General features: G+C 35.0%; 2 protein-coding genes across 2 annotated transcripts; one reads left to right on the forward strand and one right to left on the reverse strand.

The window, feature by feature from the left end:
* The first annotated feature begins 522 nt into the window (after nucleotides 1-522).
* Nucleotides 523-6,633, forward strand: LOC141585991 (arginase 1, mitochondrial). The gene is made up of 7 exons (XM_074407079.1): nucleotides 523-800; nucleotides 1,895-2,057; nucleotides 2,861-3,020; nucleotides 3,542-3,675; nucleotides 4,938-5,147; nucleotides 5,905-6,015; nucleotides 6,140-6,633. Coding segments are annotated over exons 1-7 (1,041 nt in total). The 5' UTR covers nucleotides 523-798; the 3' UTR covers nucleotides 6,401-6,633.
* A 305-nt stretch (nucleotides 6,634-6,938) lies between these two features.
* On the reverse strand, nucleotides 6,939-15,878 carry LOC141585990 (protein NRT1/ PTR FAMILY 7.3-like). Its single transcript, XM_074407078.1, has 5 exons — nucleotides 15,528-15,878; nucleotides 12,035-12,170; nucleotides 10,095-10,312; nucleotides 8,716-9,278; nucleotides 6,939-7,935 (listed from the first exon to the last, which is right to left on the reverse strand). The coding sequence occupies exons 1-5, from the start codon at nucleotides 15,585-15,587 to the stop codon at nucleotides 7,074-7,076; spliced, it is 1,839 nt and encodes a 612-aa protein (XP_074263179.1). The 5' UTR covers nucleotides 15,588-15,878; the 3' UTR covers nucleotides 6,939-7,073.
* Nucleotides 15,879-15,980: the final 102 nt, after the last annotated feature.

Raw genomic sequence — 15,980 nt, forward strand, 5'->3', positions numbered from 1 at the left:
TACAATCTTATCCATATGGCTACTTATCCCTGCTTTTTTCCGACTTAAGTCAGTCCATTTCAATCCAGCTTTCAATTTCATTTCATTTTAGTTAAGCTCTACTAAAACTTAAATTTTCTTCAACTTCATTTAATTCAGCCCAATTTCATTCAACTCAGTTTAGTTTGGTTTAGTTTAGCTCTTAGGACGTTATATAAAGTCATGAAAAACATGGCGTTAGAAAAGAACAAGGCGATGGATTTGTGTAATCTTAAACAGAACAACCGTTTTTCACAAACAAAAATTTTTAAATTTAATACGGATATGTGTAATAATTTCAACATAAACCCAAATTTAATACGAATATGCCTAATGATTTCAATTTAAAACAAATACTTCATCGTAAATACTCCCTCCTATTCACCATTTTCTTCCCTATTTCCTTTTACGGATTATTCACGTTTTCTTCCCTATTTCCTTTTTTGGGTTGATTTGTCTGGTCCAAATTCAATAGCATGTGGGGTAGTGTGTTTTATGTGGTCCAAATTCAATTTCTTATTTCTTGTGCAAAAGGAAAAGGGGAAGAAAATAGTGAATAAGAGGGACTAAGAATTTGTATGAAACGGATACGTCCGGTTTAAACCAGAAGCGGTGCTATAAAAACAATAGTTAAGGGAGCTCAAAACTCACTCCACTCAACCAGTCCACCAACCTTTGCTTCACTGCAGACTGCAATTCCAAATTCCAACAACAAATTCATCTTTTATTCATCGCCGCGCCATTTCTCTCTCTAATATTCTTCCTCCGCCATTGTTAACCATGTATATCTCTCTCTATACTTCTTAATCTTTTATTATTTGAATGATTTTACTCGTATTATTTGATTTTATATGTTTGTTTTCGTCGTCCTCCCGTTCGAGACTTCGAGCCGATTTTATACGTTTGTTTAATATATGTGAGGCGTATTTTAATTAACCGTATGAAATTAGCGTGAACCTCCTGATTTCGTGTTACCATACGCTAGTTGTGGCGGTTGTTATGCTGAATTAGTTAATTACTCCCTCCGCCCTATCATTTGTTTACATTTGATTAAAATACTCGTCGCAAAGAATTTAGAAAGATAAACAAATGACCGAGATAAAGTGCGTATTTGTTATTATTCTGCAGTTTCAGTGTTAATTGTGTATTTTTAGCTTTAATTTTAGTTTAGGTTAATTGATTAACGATTAACGCTTTGTCTCTCGGTGTTTTATTTGCTTTTTATATTCTTTGTAAGGAGTATTTTATTCAAACGTAAACAAATGATTCAGACGGAGGGAGATATTGTTAATTTTGCTTCTGTTTCTGAAATTATAATTAATTGGTTAATTATTTGTTGAACGTCTGTAATTTCAGTGTTAATTGCTTATTTTTAGCTTTATTTGTGTTTTTTTGTTATAATAAAAAAATGATAAATGATTGAAAACAATTTATTCCGAGCGCAATTCCGTCTTGGTCAATTCTGTACGTTTGCTTTTGGCACAAAGGCTATAGAAAGAAGAGATATATGCTTTATGATTATATCTATAACGAAAATGTAAGGAAATGGCTGAGATTAGGGAGAGCCTGGGACAACTAAGGAAAACGTAAAGAGTTGACTGGGACAGATTGCACTGAAAATTTTACCGGTTTATTCAAAGTGTTATTCTTAATAAATTGTTACTCTGAATAAACTAATTTAATCATCTCTTATAGTTGATAAATGAGTTTCTGTGATTATTGAGTATCAATTTTACCGAGTTTTGCTTTAGAAGAGTAAAAAATTACCAATGAAAGCCTGATTGTAATTTTCTTGTGAGATAAAAGATTTTAGATTTTTGTAAGCTGGGTAAAATTTTGATTTGTTTATCTGAATATATTATTTTACTTTGTGTAGGGTTGGAATTTGTTTGGGAGAAATGAGGCGTGCAGCCACAAGAGGAATTCATTACCTACACAAGCTGAATGCGCCAAATGTTCCAGCTGATATAATTCAAAAGGGCCAAGAGCGGGTAATCGAGGCCTCTCTCACGCTCATTAGGGAGAGAGCTAAGCTAAAGGTAGTTATTGATTCTTAAATACCATCTTGGTTATCTATTCCATGCACATGTTAGTTTATGAAGTATTGAATTTAAGTTATCTAAATTGAGACAATGATTTAGATTGTTCATTGTTATTGATTGGAGATTGTAAAAGGTGAATGTGAGATGTCTATTTGTAACTATTGTTGTTCTGGTTCAAACATTTTCAAGAATGTTAAATGGTTGAGCCATTGTGGTGCTTGGTTCGGGATCAAACCATCAAGAATTATCGATATTATGAGTGATGTTTTCTGAGTTAGTTTGCTTCATTTTGGTGTTGGCGGGTTTATAACTGATGCTTTGTCAATTATATCCGATTTTAGTTGCCCGAAGGCATCGAAGCTGTAGGCAATCTGAAGTGAACATGTTTTCTGTGTAGTTTAATACGGAGTAGCTTTTTGTTTGATTAGGTGATCTTGATCCTCTGTTCAGTTGCTTAGCCAAGGTTGAATCAGTGTCCTGTAGTTAAGGATGGGTACAAGTATACAAAAGTACGCTTAAATGTAGCGTAGTGAAAATTATCCGAATCCTCTGAGAAAACTATATCAGCGTAACTTTTAGAGGGTATTTGCTGGGAATCTACCTTGTTCATTGTTATCTCCAGATCGAGTAACAAAGCATGTGAGATATTGAATTGAATAGCTTATATCATCTATTTGACAAATTTGTGCGAAACACAGTGTACAGAATCTACATCATTCTTCATTAGCTCTTTTTGAACTTTTGGATTTCGAATTAAATCGAAATTCTTACAAGCTTGAATATATTTTATTTTGTTTCAGGGCGAGCTTGTGCGTGCTATAGGAGGTGCCAAAGCATCAACATCACTCCTTGGAGTGCCTTTAGGGCATAATTCTTCGTTTCTGCAGGGACCTGCATTTGCACCTCCACGGATACGTGAAGCAATCTGGTGCGGCAGCACAAATTCAACAACAGAAGAAGGTAATTCCATGTTCGATTTTAGGTTGACTTTTGAGTGTCATTGCCGTTTGGTTCATGAGCTTGTGGTGTCAGCATAACAGCTATGCGGGATAGCATTCTAAACCCATACCTCGTGTCTGTTTTGATTATTTTTTTTTTTTTTTTTTTTGTTTAATTTCAAACCGGTGGGATATGTGTTTTTGATAACCTTGGGGGAGGTGAGTATGGCTCATTTTTAACCCCTTGGTATCAAAATACGTATTGAAAAATAAAAAAAGTTACATACTTTGCTGTTAACCACATTTCAGACCCTTAAGTGTTACTTCTATGTTATGTTTTCCGTATGATGTAAGGGATAAAACTCTCACTATGATTGGGGTTTTCTCATTATATTTTATGATATTCGGTATCCACGTGAAAGTGGATTTCATAGCAATCCTGCACAAGTTGGTGCGAGAATGTCTGAAATATTTTGCACATTGTCGAATTAAGTGCAGTGAATTCAGTGACTGCCGAACTCATTAAACAGTGTCATCTTGCAGGCAAAGAGCTAAAGGATCCACGAGTCCTCACAGATGTTGGCGATGTTCCTATTCAAGAGATAAGAGATTGTGGAGTTGAGGATGAAAGATTGATGAACATTATATGTGAGTCTGTCAAGTTAGTAATGGCCGAAGTAAGTCATCTATCCAGGCCAGTGACACCATACTTTCCGCGTTCTTAATGTTAAGTTCTGCTGCACAGTGATAAATGTTTCAACGTTCATTTTCTTATATAGTGCTCTTATGTCTCACATTCATTATGACAACTGCTTGAAAATTTGCAATACTCTAAATTGGGCATTCTCTAAGGGTGTGTTTGGATTGAGGGATTTTGAGGGAAAAGAAAGGGAGGGAGAGTAGGGGATTTAAAACCCCTTGTTTGGATAGCAAATAAGGGTTGAGGGAAATGAAGGGGGAAAGATTTGGAGGAATCCATTTTCCCTCCTTCAAAGCAAATCAAAATCTCTTCACAATAGGCAAGATTTGGAGAGAAATTGTATCCAAACACCCCCTCCCCTACCCTTCCCTCCCTTTCTCTTCCCTCCTTCCCCCTCCCCTTCCTTTCCCTCCACTTTTGTTATCCAAACACACCCTAAGGGTGTGTTTGGAATTTGGATAGCGAAAGTGGAGGGAAGAGAAAGGGAGGTAAGGGAAGGGGAGGGCAAATGGGGAGTGGGTGTTTGGATACAATTTCCTTCCAAATCTCTCCTATTGTGGAGAGATTTTGATTTGCCTTGGAGGAGGGAAAATGGATCCCCCCAAATCCCCCCCCCCCCCCCCTCCATTTCCCTCTACTCTTATTTGCTATCCAAACAAGGGATTTTAAATCCCCTACTCTCCCTCCCTTTATTTTCCCTCCAAATCACTCAATCCAAACACACCCTAAGGGTGTGTTCGGATAGGAAAAATGGAGGGAAAGGGAGGGGAGGGGGAAGGAGGGAAGAGAAAGGGAGGGAAGGGTAGGGGAGGGGAAATGGGGTGTGGGTGTTTGGATACAATTTCCCTCCAAATCTTGCCTATTGTGGAGAGATTTTAATTTGCCTTGGAGGAGGGAAAATGAATCCCTCCAAATCTTTTCTCCTTCATTTCCCTCCACCCTTATTTGCTATCCAAACAAATAATTTTAAATCCCCTACTCTCCCTCCCTTTCTTTTCTCTACAAATCTTTCAATCCAAACACACCCTAAAGGTAGTAGTGAGTTCATGAACTGAAAAGAATAGGAGACGGCTTTTGCCTTTTGCATCTTCCTAGCTTTACGTTCATTATTTCCACAAAGCGCTATACTTTTGACTTTGTTAGTAATTAGCATGTTTTTTTGTTGGGATTACTGTACCTTCTTTCATTTTCCAAACTATAATTAAGTAAAGTTTCTTATTATGACCATTGCTTTGGCAGGAACCTTTACGCCCTTTAGTTTTAGGTGGTGACCATTCTATATCATACCCTGTAGTACGAGCTGTATCTGAAAAGCTAGGGGGACCTGTAGATATTCTACATCTTGATGCGCATCCAGATATTTACGATGCCTTTGAAGGGAACAAGTATTCTCATGCGTCTTCATTTGCTCGTATAATGGAGGGTGGTTTTGCACGAAGGCTTTTGCAGGTAATGACTTATCTTCTTCTGCCTCCGCTAGCTTCTACTATGCCAGCCTATGTTGAATACTCCCGAGATTTATTCTGGCACTATTGCTAATATAGCCCGCATGTTTCACGTTTTATTCTCGTCTACTGGATTTCTTCAATTCAAGGTGCTACTCCATAATGTTTAATGTTAGTGCTATAATCAGTGTCTGATCTATAGGTACACCATAGATCATAAATTCATAATGTTGCCCAATACTTGCAGCAGCTAACAAACATCAAAAGAGTGCTTTGCTATGCCACTTGCATAAACAGGGAAAGCAGGCATTGCAAATCATTTTGGGACTAAGACTTCATCTTTGGGAAAAAGGGCACTATAGATTTCTAGTTACCTTCCCGATCTAAGTATTTTGTCAGTCAACTCAAATTTTTAGTCGGTTGGATTATTGAGTAAGGGTACGGGGTTCCAGGACATCATATAACAATGATTTTTCGTGCGCTTTTGGCCAATTTTAGTATTGAAAAAAAAAATTAAAATCTGAAATTTTCATATTATGCTCCGTATTCACTTAGAAATTAATCAGGATTTCCTGGTTCCGGAATTTCAATAAACTTTTATTCCTGTTTAAAGATACTAAGAAGAATAATGTAAATCCTGAGCTTTTGTTTTTTTAATGGGTCATGTTCATAATTTTTTCGTCTTTCTTAGAAACAAATGATGTACCTTGGTACATATTGTTGAATTGCTGTTGGCAACTAATAGCGTTCTAACTTTTCAGGTAGGTATAAGATCTATTAACAAAGAAGGCCGCGAGCAAGGACAGAAGTTTGGAGTGGAGCAATTTGAAATGCGAACATATTCAAAAGACCGTGATTTCCTGGAAAACTTGGTATATGCCTCTTATCATGTCTTTTGTTCTTCTGCTATGCGTCTGATTTATAGGGGACTATTTGTGCTGTTAACAATTTCTTAAGCACCACTTTAACCAATGTCTTATTGTCCTCGTACCATAGAAACTGGGTGAAGGCGTGAAAGGTGTGTACATATCGATAGATGTGGATTGTCTCGATCCTGCATTCTCACCCGGTGTCTCTCACATTGAGCCTGGAGGTCTGTCTTTCCGAGATGTTCTCAACATACTCCATAATCTTCAAGGTGATATAGTGGCAGCAGACGTGGTTGAGTTCAATCCACAACGTGACACTGTTGACGGTATGACAGCCATGGTTGCGGCTAAGTTGGTGCGTGAACTCGCTGCTAAAATGTCCAAGTAAGAAGCGCCTTCTATGGAAAAGTTCAGTTCTCGAGATCATAAATTCACTTGTATTTGTAGAATTGTAGTACACGAGCAAGAATAATGACTAGTATAACTCTTCGAAGCTCTGTTTCCGAGTTAAATAGTGTTTTACATCAAACTGTTCTTCGAAGCTCTGTTTCCGAGCTACTGGAAGATTATGTATGTTAACTTACAGTTTTGGTGAAAAATAAGACTTGGTCATTTCTGAAATTCTGATATTCAAAATGTTGCGGTTTTCCAGATAATAGAAGAAACTGTTATTTTAGACTGTAAATTCAATCTGTAAGTAAATGTTTTATAATTTAACTCGTAAATCAGGCCAACCGGTTTCCGGTACCCATGATTTAAACTCGTCTGCATCATTTACGCTTCTGTTTACATGCGTCGATAAGAAGCGAGAAAAACTAACCTAATGATAATCAAAAATTCTTTAAATATGCTCAAATAGCAAGAATAATGACTATAACTCTTTTACTGTAGGAAAAAGGTAGTAAAAAAACTCGAGTCGAGACCGATTATCATGAAGTGTTTTTTGAACTATTTTCTTGCCAAAAGTTCACAAGATCTATTCAAAGTCCTTGACTCTGTTTTCTTTTTAATTTGGTACAAATTCTGTAGCATCAAAGGCTGACTGACAAATTCGTCTGAGCTTACGGCAAAACTTCCATTTCTCTATCCGAATCTCGTTTCTCCAACGAGATACACTTATACCTCCTCGCGCAGAAAATGTAGAACCCTAGATTAAGGGTAGTTAAACCCGCGGAGAGGAAGAAAAACCGCTCCAAATGCCCTTCATTCAAGTTCGGAGGAACCCAACCCGGTTGCCCATTCTTTGTCGTAAAATGCATCACAACACTCAAAATCGCGCTACATAAGTAACTTCCCATTGCAGTCGAGGACATAGGTAACCCAAGCCCGATACTCTTCAACCCGTCTGGCGTTTGAGACGAGAAGAATTCCCATTGAGCAACATAGACAAAAGCTTCCGCCACCCCAACCAGAACATATTGCGGAGTTTGCCAAAAGATGCTCAAAGGACTAATATCAAACCCACTAATTATCGCGTATTTTCTTCTTAGTATTTCCACTAACCCGGCTATAATCATCGCTAATACAGCGATCCCTAAGCCGATTCCTATCCGTTGTAGCTCACTAGGAGGCTTAGGCTTAGTTTTCGTGATTTTAACATAAATTGGGAGAATGAGCTTGTCATAGAAGATGATGAAAAGCGAGGTGCTTATAATATCAAAGGCGGTCATGCTGGCCGGGGGAAAGTGGAATGCTCCGATTGATGTGTTCATTGCAGCGCCTTGCTCGATAAAAAGAGAAAGCATTTGGATGAAGATGACCGAGGATAGAATCGTGCATAGCCAAATTGGTAGAAGCCTTAAGATGCATTTTACTTCTTCAACTTGAGTTACAGTGCATAGATGCCAAGGGTTTGTCGTTGTTGTTTTCTCCGGTAAGAAAGGCGCGTCTGCTGGCGTGATGATCGCTGCTCGGTCCAAAAATCTGTTGTACAGAAATGCATGAAGGTTGTTCAGTGACAAATTTTGATCAATGACTAGAACTAGACCTGTCAAACGAGTCGGGCGGGTCGGGTCTCGGGTCGGGTTGGGATATGGGTCGGGTCGAATATGGGTCAGGTCATATAGGGGTCATGGGTCGGATTAGGGTTAGAATACGGGTCAAGAAATAATTTTTAACGTCTTTTTTAAACGATTTTTTTAATTAAAAAATATTTTTTTAAAAAGTAAAACATATTTAAAATTAATATTTTAATCATATTCAACGTTTACATTAATTATCTTGACATAATTATTAAAATAAAGTTTTTTTTAATAATTATTTTATTATTAAATATAATAAAGTAATATAAAATTGACATTTTAGTTGTGTTTATAATTTTAAGTAATAAAAAAATATATTTTTTAACTATTTTTTCAAATATAATATACAAACATTACTATTTTTTCAAATATAATAACGGGTTATTTCGGGTTTGGGTCAAACAGGTCGCGGTTCGAAAAAACTAAGTTTATAACCCTAAAAATGGGTCGGGCAGGTCAGGTCTTGGGTCGGGTCGAGTTTTGACAGTCAAAGTCTAGAACGATAAAAAGATGCCTCATGCCCGACAAGCGATAGGACACGGAACATTAGTGAACAAAATCCGACCCAACCCGTTCTTCCTAGTCCTGAAACCGACTCAAGATAACCAATGATCCGATTATGAGTTTACGACTCGACTTCATTTAGACAACATGGTGACAACAATTAGAAGAGTTCACTTACTTCAAACCATCAGAATGCAACAGCCTCCTAGCACCATTCTTCTCCTCATCCTTTCCTTGAATTTCATACAACCCTTCACCACGTTGCGGAACCTCGTGACTTAATTTCCTGAACGAAGCGACAATCACCTGAAAAAATCTCGAAATGGGATTGCCACCAGGCTTAAAATGTCGGTACCTTAGCGTCCCACTAAACAGCAAAATCACAGCTGCGACACCACAACCGGTAGATATCCAAAACCCGAGTACCCAATCTCCCATTGTTTCGATGTAAACCAAAATCGTCTCCCCGATTAAGGAACCCAAATTTAAGGCCACATAAAAGTAACTGAAAAATGATGTCTTTGCTTGGCATTCTTCAGGATCTTCCTCGTCGAATTGGTCTGCTCCAAAGGTAGCGAGTGCAGGTTCTGCAGCTCCGTTGCCTAGGGCAACAAGATATATCGATAGAAAGAATATCGACACCTCGAATTGCGAGTGAGGATCACATTGTTGCTCTATTGTTCCACAACCAACTGGGTTTAGTAGGAACCTTTGTGTTATTAAAGAACATGCCACTAGACCCTGCATAGTTACCGTAATCAGAATAATATCAATATTATTATATTTACTATTATTAAGAGATATTATTATTATGTTTAGGTCGTTAGGAGTATTATAAATACGGAGCTATTGTAATGGTTGGAAATACGAACAATTATCAATAATACGACAATTACTCTTATGAAATTCTCCCCTCTCAATTTCTAATAGATAGTGAACCAAATTAAACCGGTTATTGTACTTTCGATATTATGCTAAATATGAGTTTGTACATCAATTTTTCATGATTTATTCTCAACAATCTTTCTTTAATCGGAAATTTCCCATGGTACCCTCGAACTTTGGTAGATTACACATAGTACCCCTTATTTTAAGTTTCTACATATGGTATCCTTGTGTTTAGGTTTTTCATTATTTCCCAAAATACCCTTTGACAAACTTCCGTCATAACGTCGTTATTCCTATGAGTATTTAATTAGATGACTAATTGAGCATGTGATGTTATTTGTGTTTTGTTACCTAGGTAATTAAATGTTAGTTTATTAGATATACTGTATAAAATAAGGATTTAGGTATTAGATAATGAAGTTTTAGTGTATTAGATAACAAAAAAAAGGTGTTATAGGTCATCGGAGTTACGACGTTATGAAGTAAGTTTGGCAAAGGGTATTCTGGGAAAGAAAAAGGTAAACAAAGACCATATGTAGAAATTTAAAATGAGGGATAACATATGTGATCTGCCAAAATTCGAGGGTACCATGGAAAATTTTCATTCTTTAATTAGCATATTAACGTGTGGCCTTAGGGCAAACGTTAGAAAAACCGTAGGGAACTTACAATGGTAAGGAGAGCTTGAAAGATTAAGCAAGTGAGATATCTTCCTAAGTAGGAATCACTAAGAAAGGCTCCTATCAAAGAGCATAGATACACAGCTCCCATCCACATACTGAAAGTGTTTGCTGCCTCTGCATTGGTTTGCCTCAACACGGATTTCGAGAACAACACTAGGTTTACTTCCACTCCGACGAAGGCGAGTGTCGCCAATACTTCGTTCCCTATGTTCACCAACAATGGGAAAATCAACATCATTTGTACAATCTATTAATTCATCAAATTAAAGGACATACATTTGGAATTAAGTGAAATAAGGACGATTTTAAGGATCGAGTCCAAAAATGTCCTGACCCGAATTTGACATGTGAATTGACCGATGTAGTTACTCTATTGTCTTAGTTTACGTTATTATTAAAAGTGTATTTGATCAAATGAGTCAAATGTCATCTGTATAAGACCTTTTTTTACGGTTGCAAAAAAAAAAAAAAAAAACTACAACCTGATTTCCTCGAGTCCTAATACAAACCCGTCCCATTGTACCTCTATCTCGATTCCTAACCCGGTAACTGGATGACCCGATAAAAAATTCGACCATGATTTAGCTTATTAGTAATCTTTTAACTGAGATTCATGTGTTCCTTAACCTTATAAATAAACTTAAGATATAATATTTTGATTTAGTAATAGTTCAACATGAAATTATCGACCTAATATTGAAGTAACTAAATATATTGATCAATAATGATTCGATCCTATAAACGTCCACAACTAAATTTAACTCGATTTTACAATAATTCATAATGTCACATAGAATAGCTGACCTGAATCAAACTGAACTTGACTCAAAAGGTAGTCATAACATATTATGAACCCGACATGCACAAATACTTGGTCAAGCTAGTCTACCTTAATTTAAAGCGACACTCACAACCGATTTAAAATAAGGATAAACTAAAAGAAGAGTTGTCGGGTTTAACTTAAGAGTTAAGATGGTCTAAAACAAAACTTATTGTCTGATATGACCGACTAATCCCATTGCCAATTTTACTTTAACATGAACAAAGATAACCAATAAAAAAGTGATTTTAAATTTCTACAACAATTTCATTGTTTCTTGACAAAAGTTACATTTTCCCGCATGATAATTTAAAATACAAAAGTAATAGTCTAAGCCATTCACACTAGAGGTGCTTATATCAAATCAATCATGAATAAATTGAACATAAAAAGTATTTGTCTACATACCACTAACAAAGCATGATAAATTAATAATATTATTGTGGGCGAAAAATAACAAAATAATTAAACAAATTCATAATAACGCATGTTAAAATTATGATGATTTATTGACAACAAAAAATGATACAAATAAAGGGTCCCCTAGACAAAATAAAAAGGTATTGTCACAACACAAGTACAAAAATTCACATAATTATAATTATTATTTGATCCTAAAAGTATAAAAGATCTTATACCATATCAAATTATGATTTATATAAAAGATTAGTAAAGTATAATGCCTTTTTCTTTTTCTTTAATCTTGAATAATGGACAAACTAATCATTTTTGGTTGTACTTATTGTATCGTGGATTAATATATCTTTCGGTGACATCCTAAGTTCATAGAGTTTATTATTACTCCGACTCGGTGGAGCGAGGGGCTGGCATGGGCGCTTGCTCCCGTTAAAAAATGAAAATTCGAGGTTTTAGTTAAACTCTCGAGAAAATTTCAAGTTTATCTTATGACATTACTCGTTTTTCACCCCTGCTATAATTTTTTTGCCCCTTAACCAAAAATCCTGATTCCGACTCTACGAGTATGGTATTTAATGTGGTTGCGATTTACTTCATAACAATTTTAAATATGTTATGTCGATTGATAAATGACAATTAGATGAAATTATTTTTTTACGTGTTATCGGTCATAAGGAGAAGAGTTTTACCTAGGAGTAACATGCCGGATTTCCAACCGCCGGTCCGTCCTTTGGTCGCCGGTCTTCCATGGCGGTCGAGAGATCCGTCCTTGGTGTAAGTGTTCCACTTACCCGTGGCACTTCGACCGCTACCATTATCATCATCCTGTGGTTGATTATTAAGCTTAATTAGCTCTTCACTTGATGGCAACATTTATTTGCATCAAATGAAATGTTTCAATAAAATGATCATTTTGTTGCAAAAGGATAAAAGAATATATAAATACGGTGTTTCCGACGTGTGTCATAAAAGCACACACTAAAAACCTGAATGTCACTAGCAATCGTTGGTTGGCGCAGTGGTAGCATGAGGCTACGCTTGGTAGGGAGGTCTGCGGATCGATCCCCCACAACTGCGATTGGGAGGGGTTTAAATACCGTAATCCTTGGACACGCCCCGAAATCCGGATTAGTCGGCCCAATGTGGTTCGGATTACCGGATGGTTTAGACCAAAAAAAAAAAAAACTGAATGTCACTTGGTAAGATTGTTCAAATAAAAAAGGAATGAAAGTTAGTGAAGTTTATATTAATCCCTATATACCCTTTTACTAAATTCATGGAAATGCATTAAATTCTAGGATAGTTTGTTTAAAATAAATGTTAAACTTTGACCTAAGAAGGATAAAGAGAAGTATTAATTTTTTTTTTTTTTTTTTTTTTTTTGTGCTGATTAGGAGTATCCCCTACCGACAGCTGGGGTAATCTTCTTCGGGGTACTGAAGGCAATTTAATGAAGACCTCTTTCAAATTTGGCTTTTTTATTCACAAAAGTTATGAATCGAACCCTGACCACTTATTTAAGAGATGAGAGCCTTTACCGCTCATATCAACCAACTTTAATAAGAGAAGTATTAATGATGAAGGTAGATTTTGTCATTCACACTTGAAATTGGGAACAACTAGGATTATGTTTTTAGACAAACTTTTTGTGAAAGTGTAATGTGTAAGATTATAACTTTTATATTGTGAAAAGGACAAAGTATTAATACCCTTTCACTCTAAGTATTTATTTGCAAGTTGATTTGATAATTACTTCTTTCAAATTTACAAATATTAACTAACTTAATTAGTCAAGTCATGTATGAGTTTCTTTACCCGAGCTAGAATTCCGTCAATATGTTAAGGTGATTCACGTTACACCAAAAAATAAAAAAATGAACTTATATCAAACCAACATAGTTTTTGCTATTGAACATCGATACTTGATATTTAAAATAGTTATCGATCATCACATTACTATAAGAATTTGTGCAAGACATTAACCTAAGCATCTTATTACTAATCATCAAATATCGAATTTATTAGGATCAACTAAATAAGATTAAGATGTTACCTTGGCCTTTACTTCTTTTTTTAGGGGAATATAAGGGCGATTATGATGCTGACTAGACTTGAACCTAGGTTATGAGCATCATCTCATGACTTTACCAATTAAGCTAGTTTACAGCTGTGCCTTTACTTAAAATGTACTTAGAAGATAATTAAATGTTTGTTGGTGGATTTGGAAACTAATTAATCAAAATTTTCTTAATTATATGAAGTAGATTTGTTTAGTCCTTTTTAATTGATGATCCATGCTTTTGTCATGTCACTCCTTGTACACACTTTTGGACTTTTGGTGTTTTGCTAATTATAAAATCCAAATGCCCCCACCACAAAATTGCAACATTATTATAAATTGTTGAATTATATGGTGTACGTTATACTAGACATTATTTCCAACAAATGTCAAGTAAATATGATTGCGGGTAAATATGTGCTTGAGAGTAAAAATAACGCTAGACTCGTTATGATAACTTTGTGGTTCTAAGTTGAAAAGTACTAGCGAGAAGGCCGACTGGCCGACTCATCATTTGTAAAACCGTCTTACTATAATGTATCGGCACAGTTATTGCCAGGTTAATTCGAGCACATATTCGCGTAATTAATTAGTAGAAATCAAATATCTATAAAAATTTAAGCTGGATCACTAATTAGTTATCATCAACTAGTGATTTGCCCCAATCCCAACAAATGTCAACCCTAATTGTAATAAAAGGATGACGGTATGGCGCGACTTGTTAGTGTACTATATTGAGTAAGATTGATGTATGGCACATAATTAATTCATTTACTTTTTGGTGTTGATCACAATCATCAGGAGTATTACCTACCGATAGCTAGGCAATCTCCTTCGCAATACTGAACCAACTTAATAGATTGACCCCTCCCAAGTTTGTTTTTTTGATTCGCAAGAGTCAGAAATGTATGAAATTCTCACATTTTCAAACACTTGCACGTCTTTTTGTGTCTCAAACTCTCAATAGATATGAACAAATATTATGAAATACATAATCTATTAAAATATATTTTAATGACAAACTTATTTATGTAGTTTTCATAACTTTTTTTTCTCAACAATATTCCCGCAAAATTGGAAGTCAAAACCTTATTGATATACTCTAATTTAATGACATAAGATATACTCTTACATATATAAAACAAAAACATTATTATTGTTAAATGAGGGGTATAACACAAATAGGATTATACATTCAGTAGTATATAAACATTGTACAACCAAAGTATAAGTATTTGAGCTTATGTGTATTTTTCTTGAGTTAATTCAAAGTTCATATTTTTAATATGTAAATGGATGAGATCAGATACTTTTTAATAAAGCTCATATTTTTTTAAAATGAAACTGATACAACTGGTGTCTGGTGATATAGTCCATAAATTAGGTGTATAATATAAAATGTGTTAGATAAAATACTGTATTATATTTGTGTATTTATGACTTTGTTATTTCCAATACCATACATCCTCGTTAACTTTTAGAACTACTTTTGCGCTACTTTGCTCAAATCTTCCTCATTGGTCTTCAAACGAGCGTAGTAACAATAAACATGACGTGTATGTTTTCGAAAAATAGAGTAAAAGAGTAATGTTATAAGGTAAATTTGAAAAAAAATTCGAAAATTTAATTAACCCCATCGCTTCACGGCTGGTTTCACCCTAGTTAGTGTGCAACTATCCATTAAAGACATACACAGAAAATAGAGTAAGTTTCATACTCTCGTGTAAATTAAAACGGTTTTACATATCACATAGTGAAACCATATAACGAAAGACCTTAATGCCCTAATTATGCAAAGTCGTGATTGATGGAAGTTATTTTACTAAAGAGTTTTAGATAAATAATCATTTGATTTTCCAATGTTTATGTAAAACGGTTTTATATAAGAATTGTTGCAGAAAATAATAGGGATAGAAAAAAAATTCCTTTGCAAATGGCAAATACACAATAATCACTAAAAAAACTACTACCTACATTCCAGTAAATAATTTGCACTTGTTTTATTTCCCCTCATAAAACAAAATAAGTGTAAACTATTCATTGGACAGATGGAATATAGTTTAGTTGTAATAAACAAAGCAAAATAACATGGAAAAAACAATAATTCTAGAGTCAAATATTACCTGGGGCTGGGATGCACTGCCAACAATAGTAGATTCATTAGCAAGCTTTTTTGTCACCATTTTATATGTTCTCTTTGCCCTTTCTCAATAGCCAATAAATACACAAATTGAGTTACTAGAAAATTAATTTATTTTATATAATTAAAAAAGAACTTTTCAGTGAAAAAGATAGAGGAATTTAATTTGTGAATATTTTTTATTTTTTATTTTGTAAAAATGGTGGGAAATAAGAAGTTTAAATAGGTTGACAAAGAGTAAGAGAGATGTGTCAAAGATTAATGAAACAGATGGCAAAAAATAGATTGTTGCATGTAAGGAAGAAAAAGAAGTTATTAAGGAGAGTCAGTGATTAGTTGTTCCATGCAGTCTACTTGTTTTTATAGCCATAAAGTTCATTCATTCACAATTTTTATGTGTGTTACACTCTCAAAATTTGACTCAAATTAATAATTA

This window comes from Silene latifolia, chromosome 6, assembly GCF_048544455.1.
Source record: "Silene latifolia isolate original U9 population chromosome 6, ASM4854445v1, whole genome shotgun sequence".
Lineage (NCBI taxonomy): Eukaryota > Viridiplantae > Streptophyta > Magnoliopsida > Caryophyllales > Caryophyllaceae > Silene > Silene latifolia.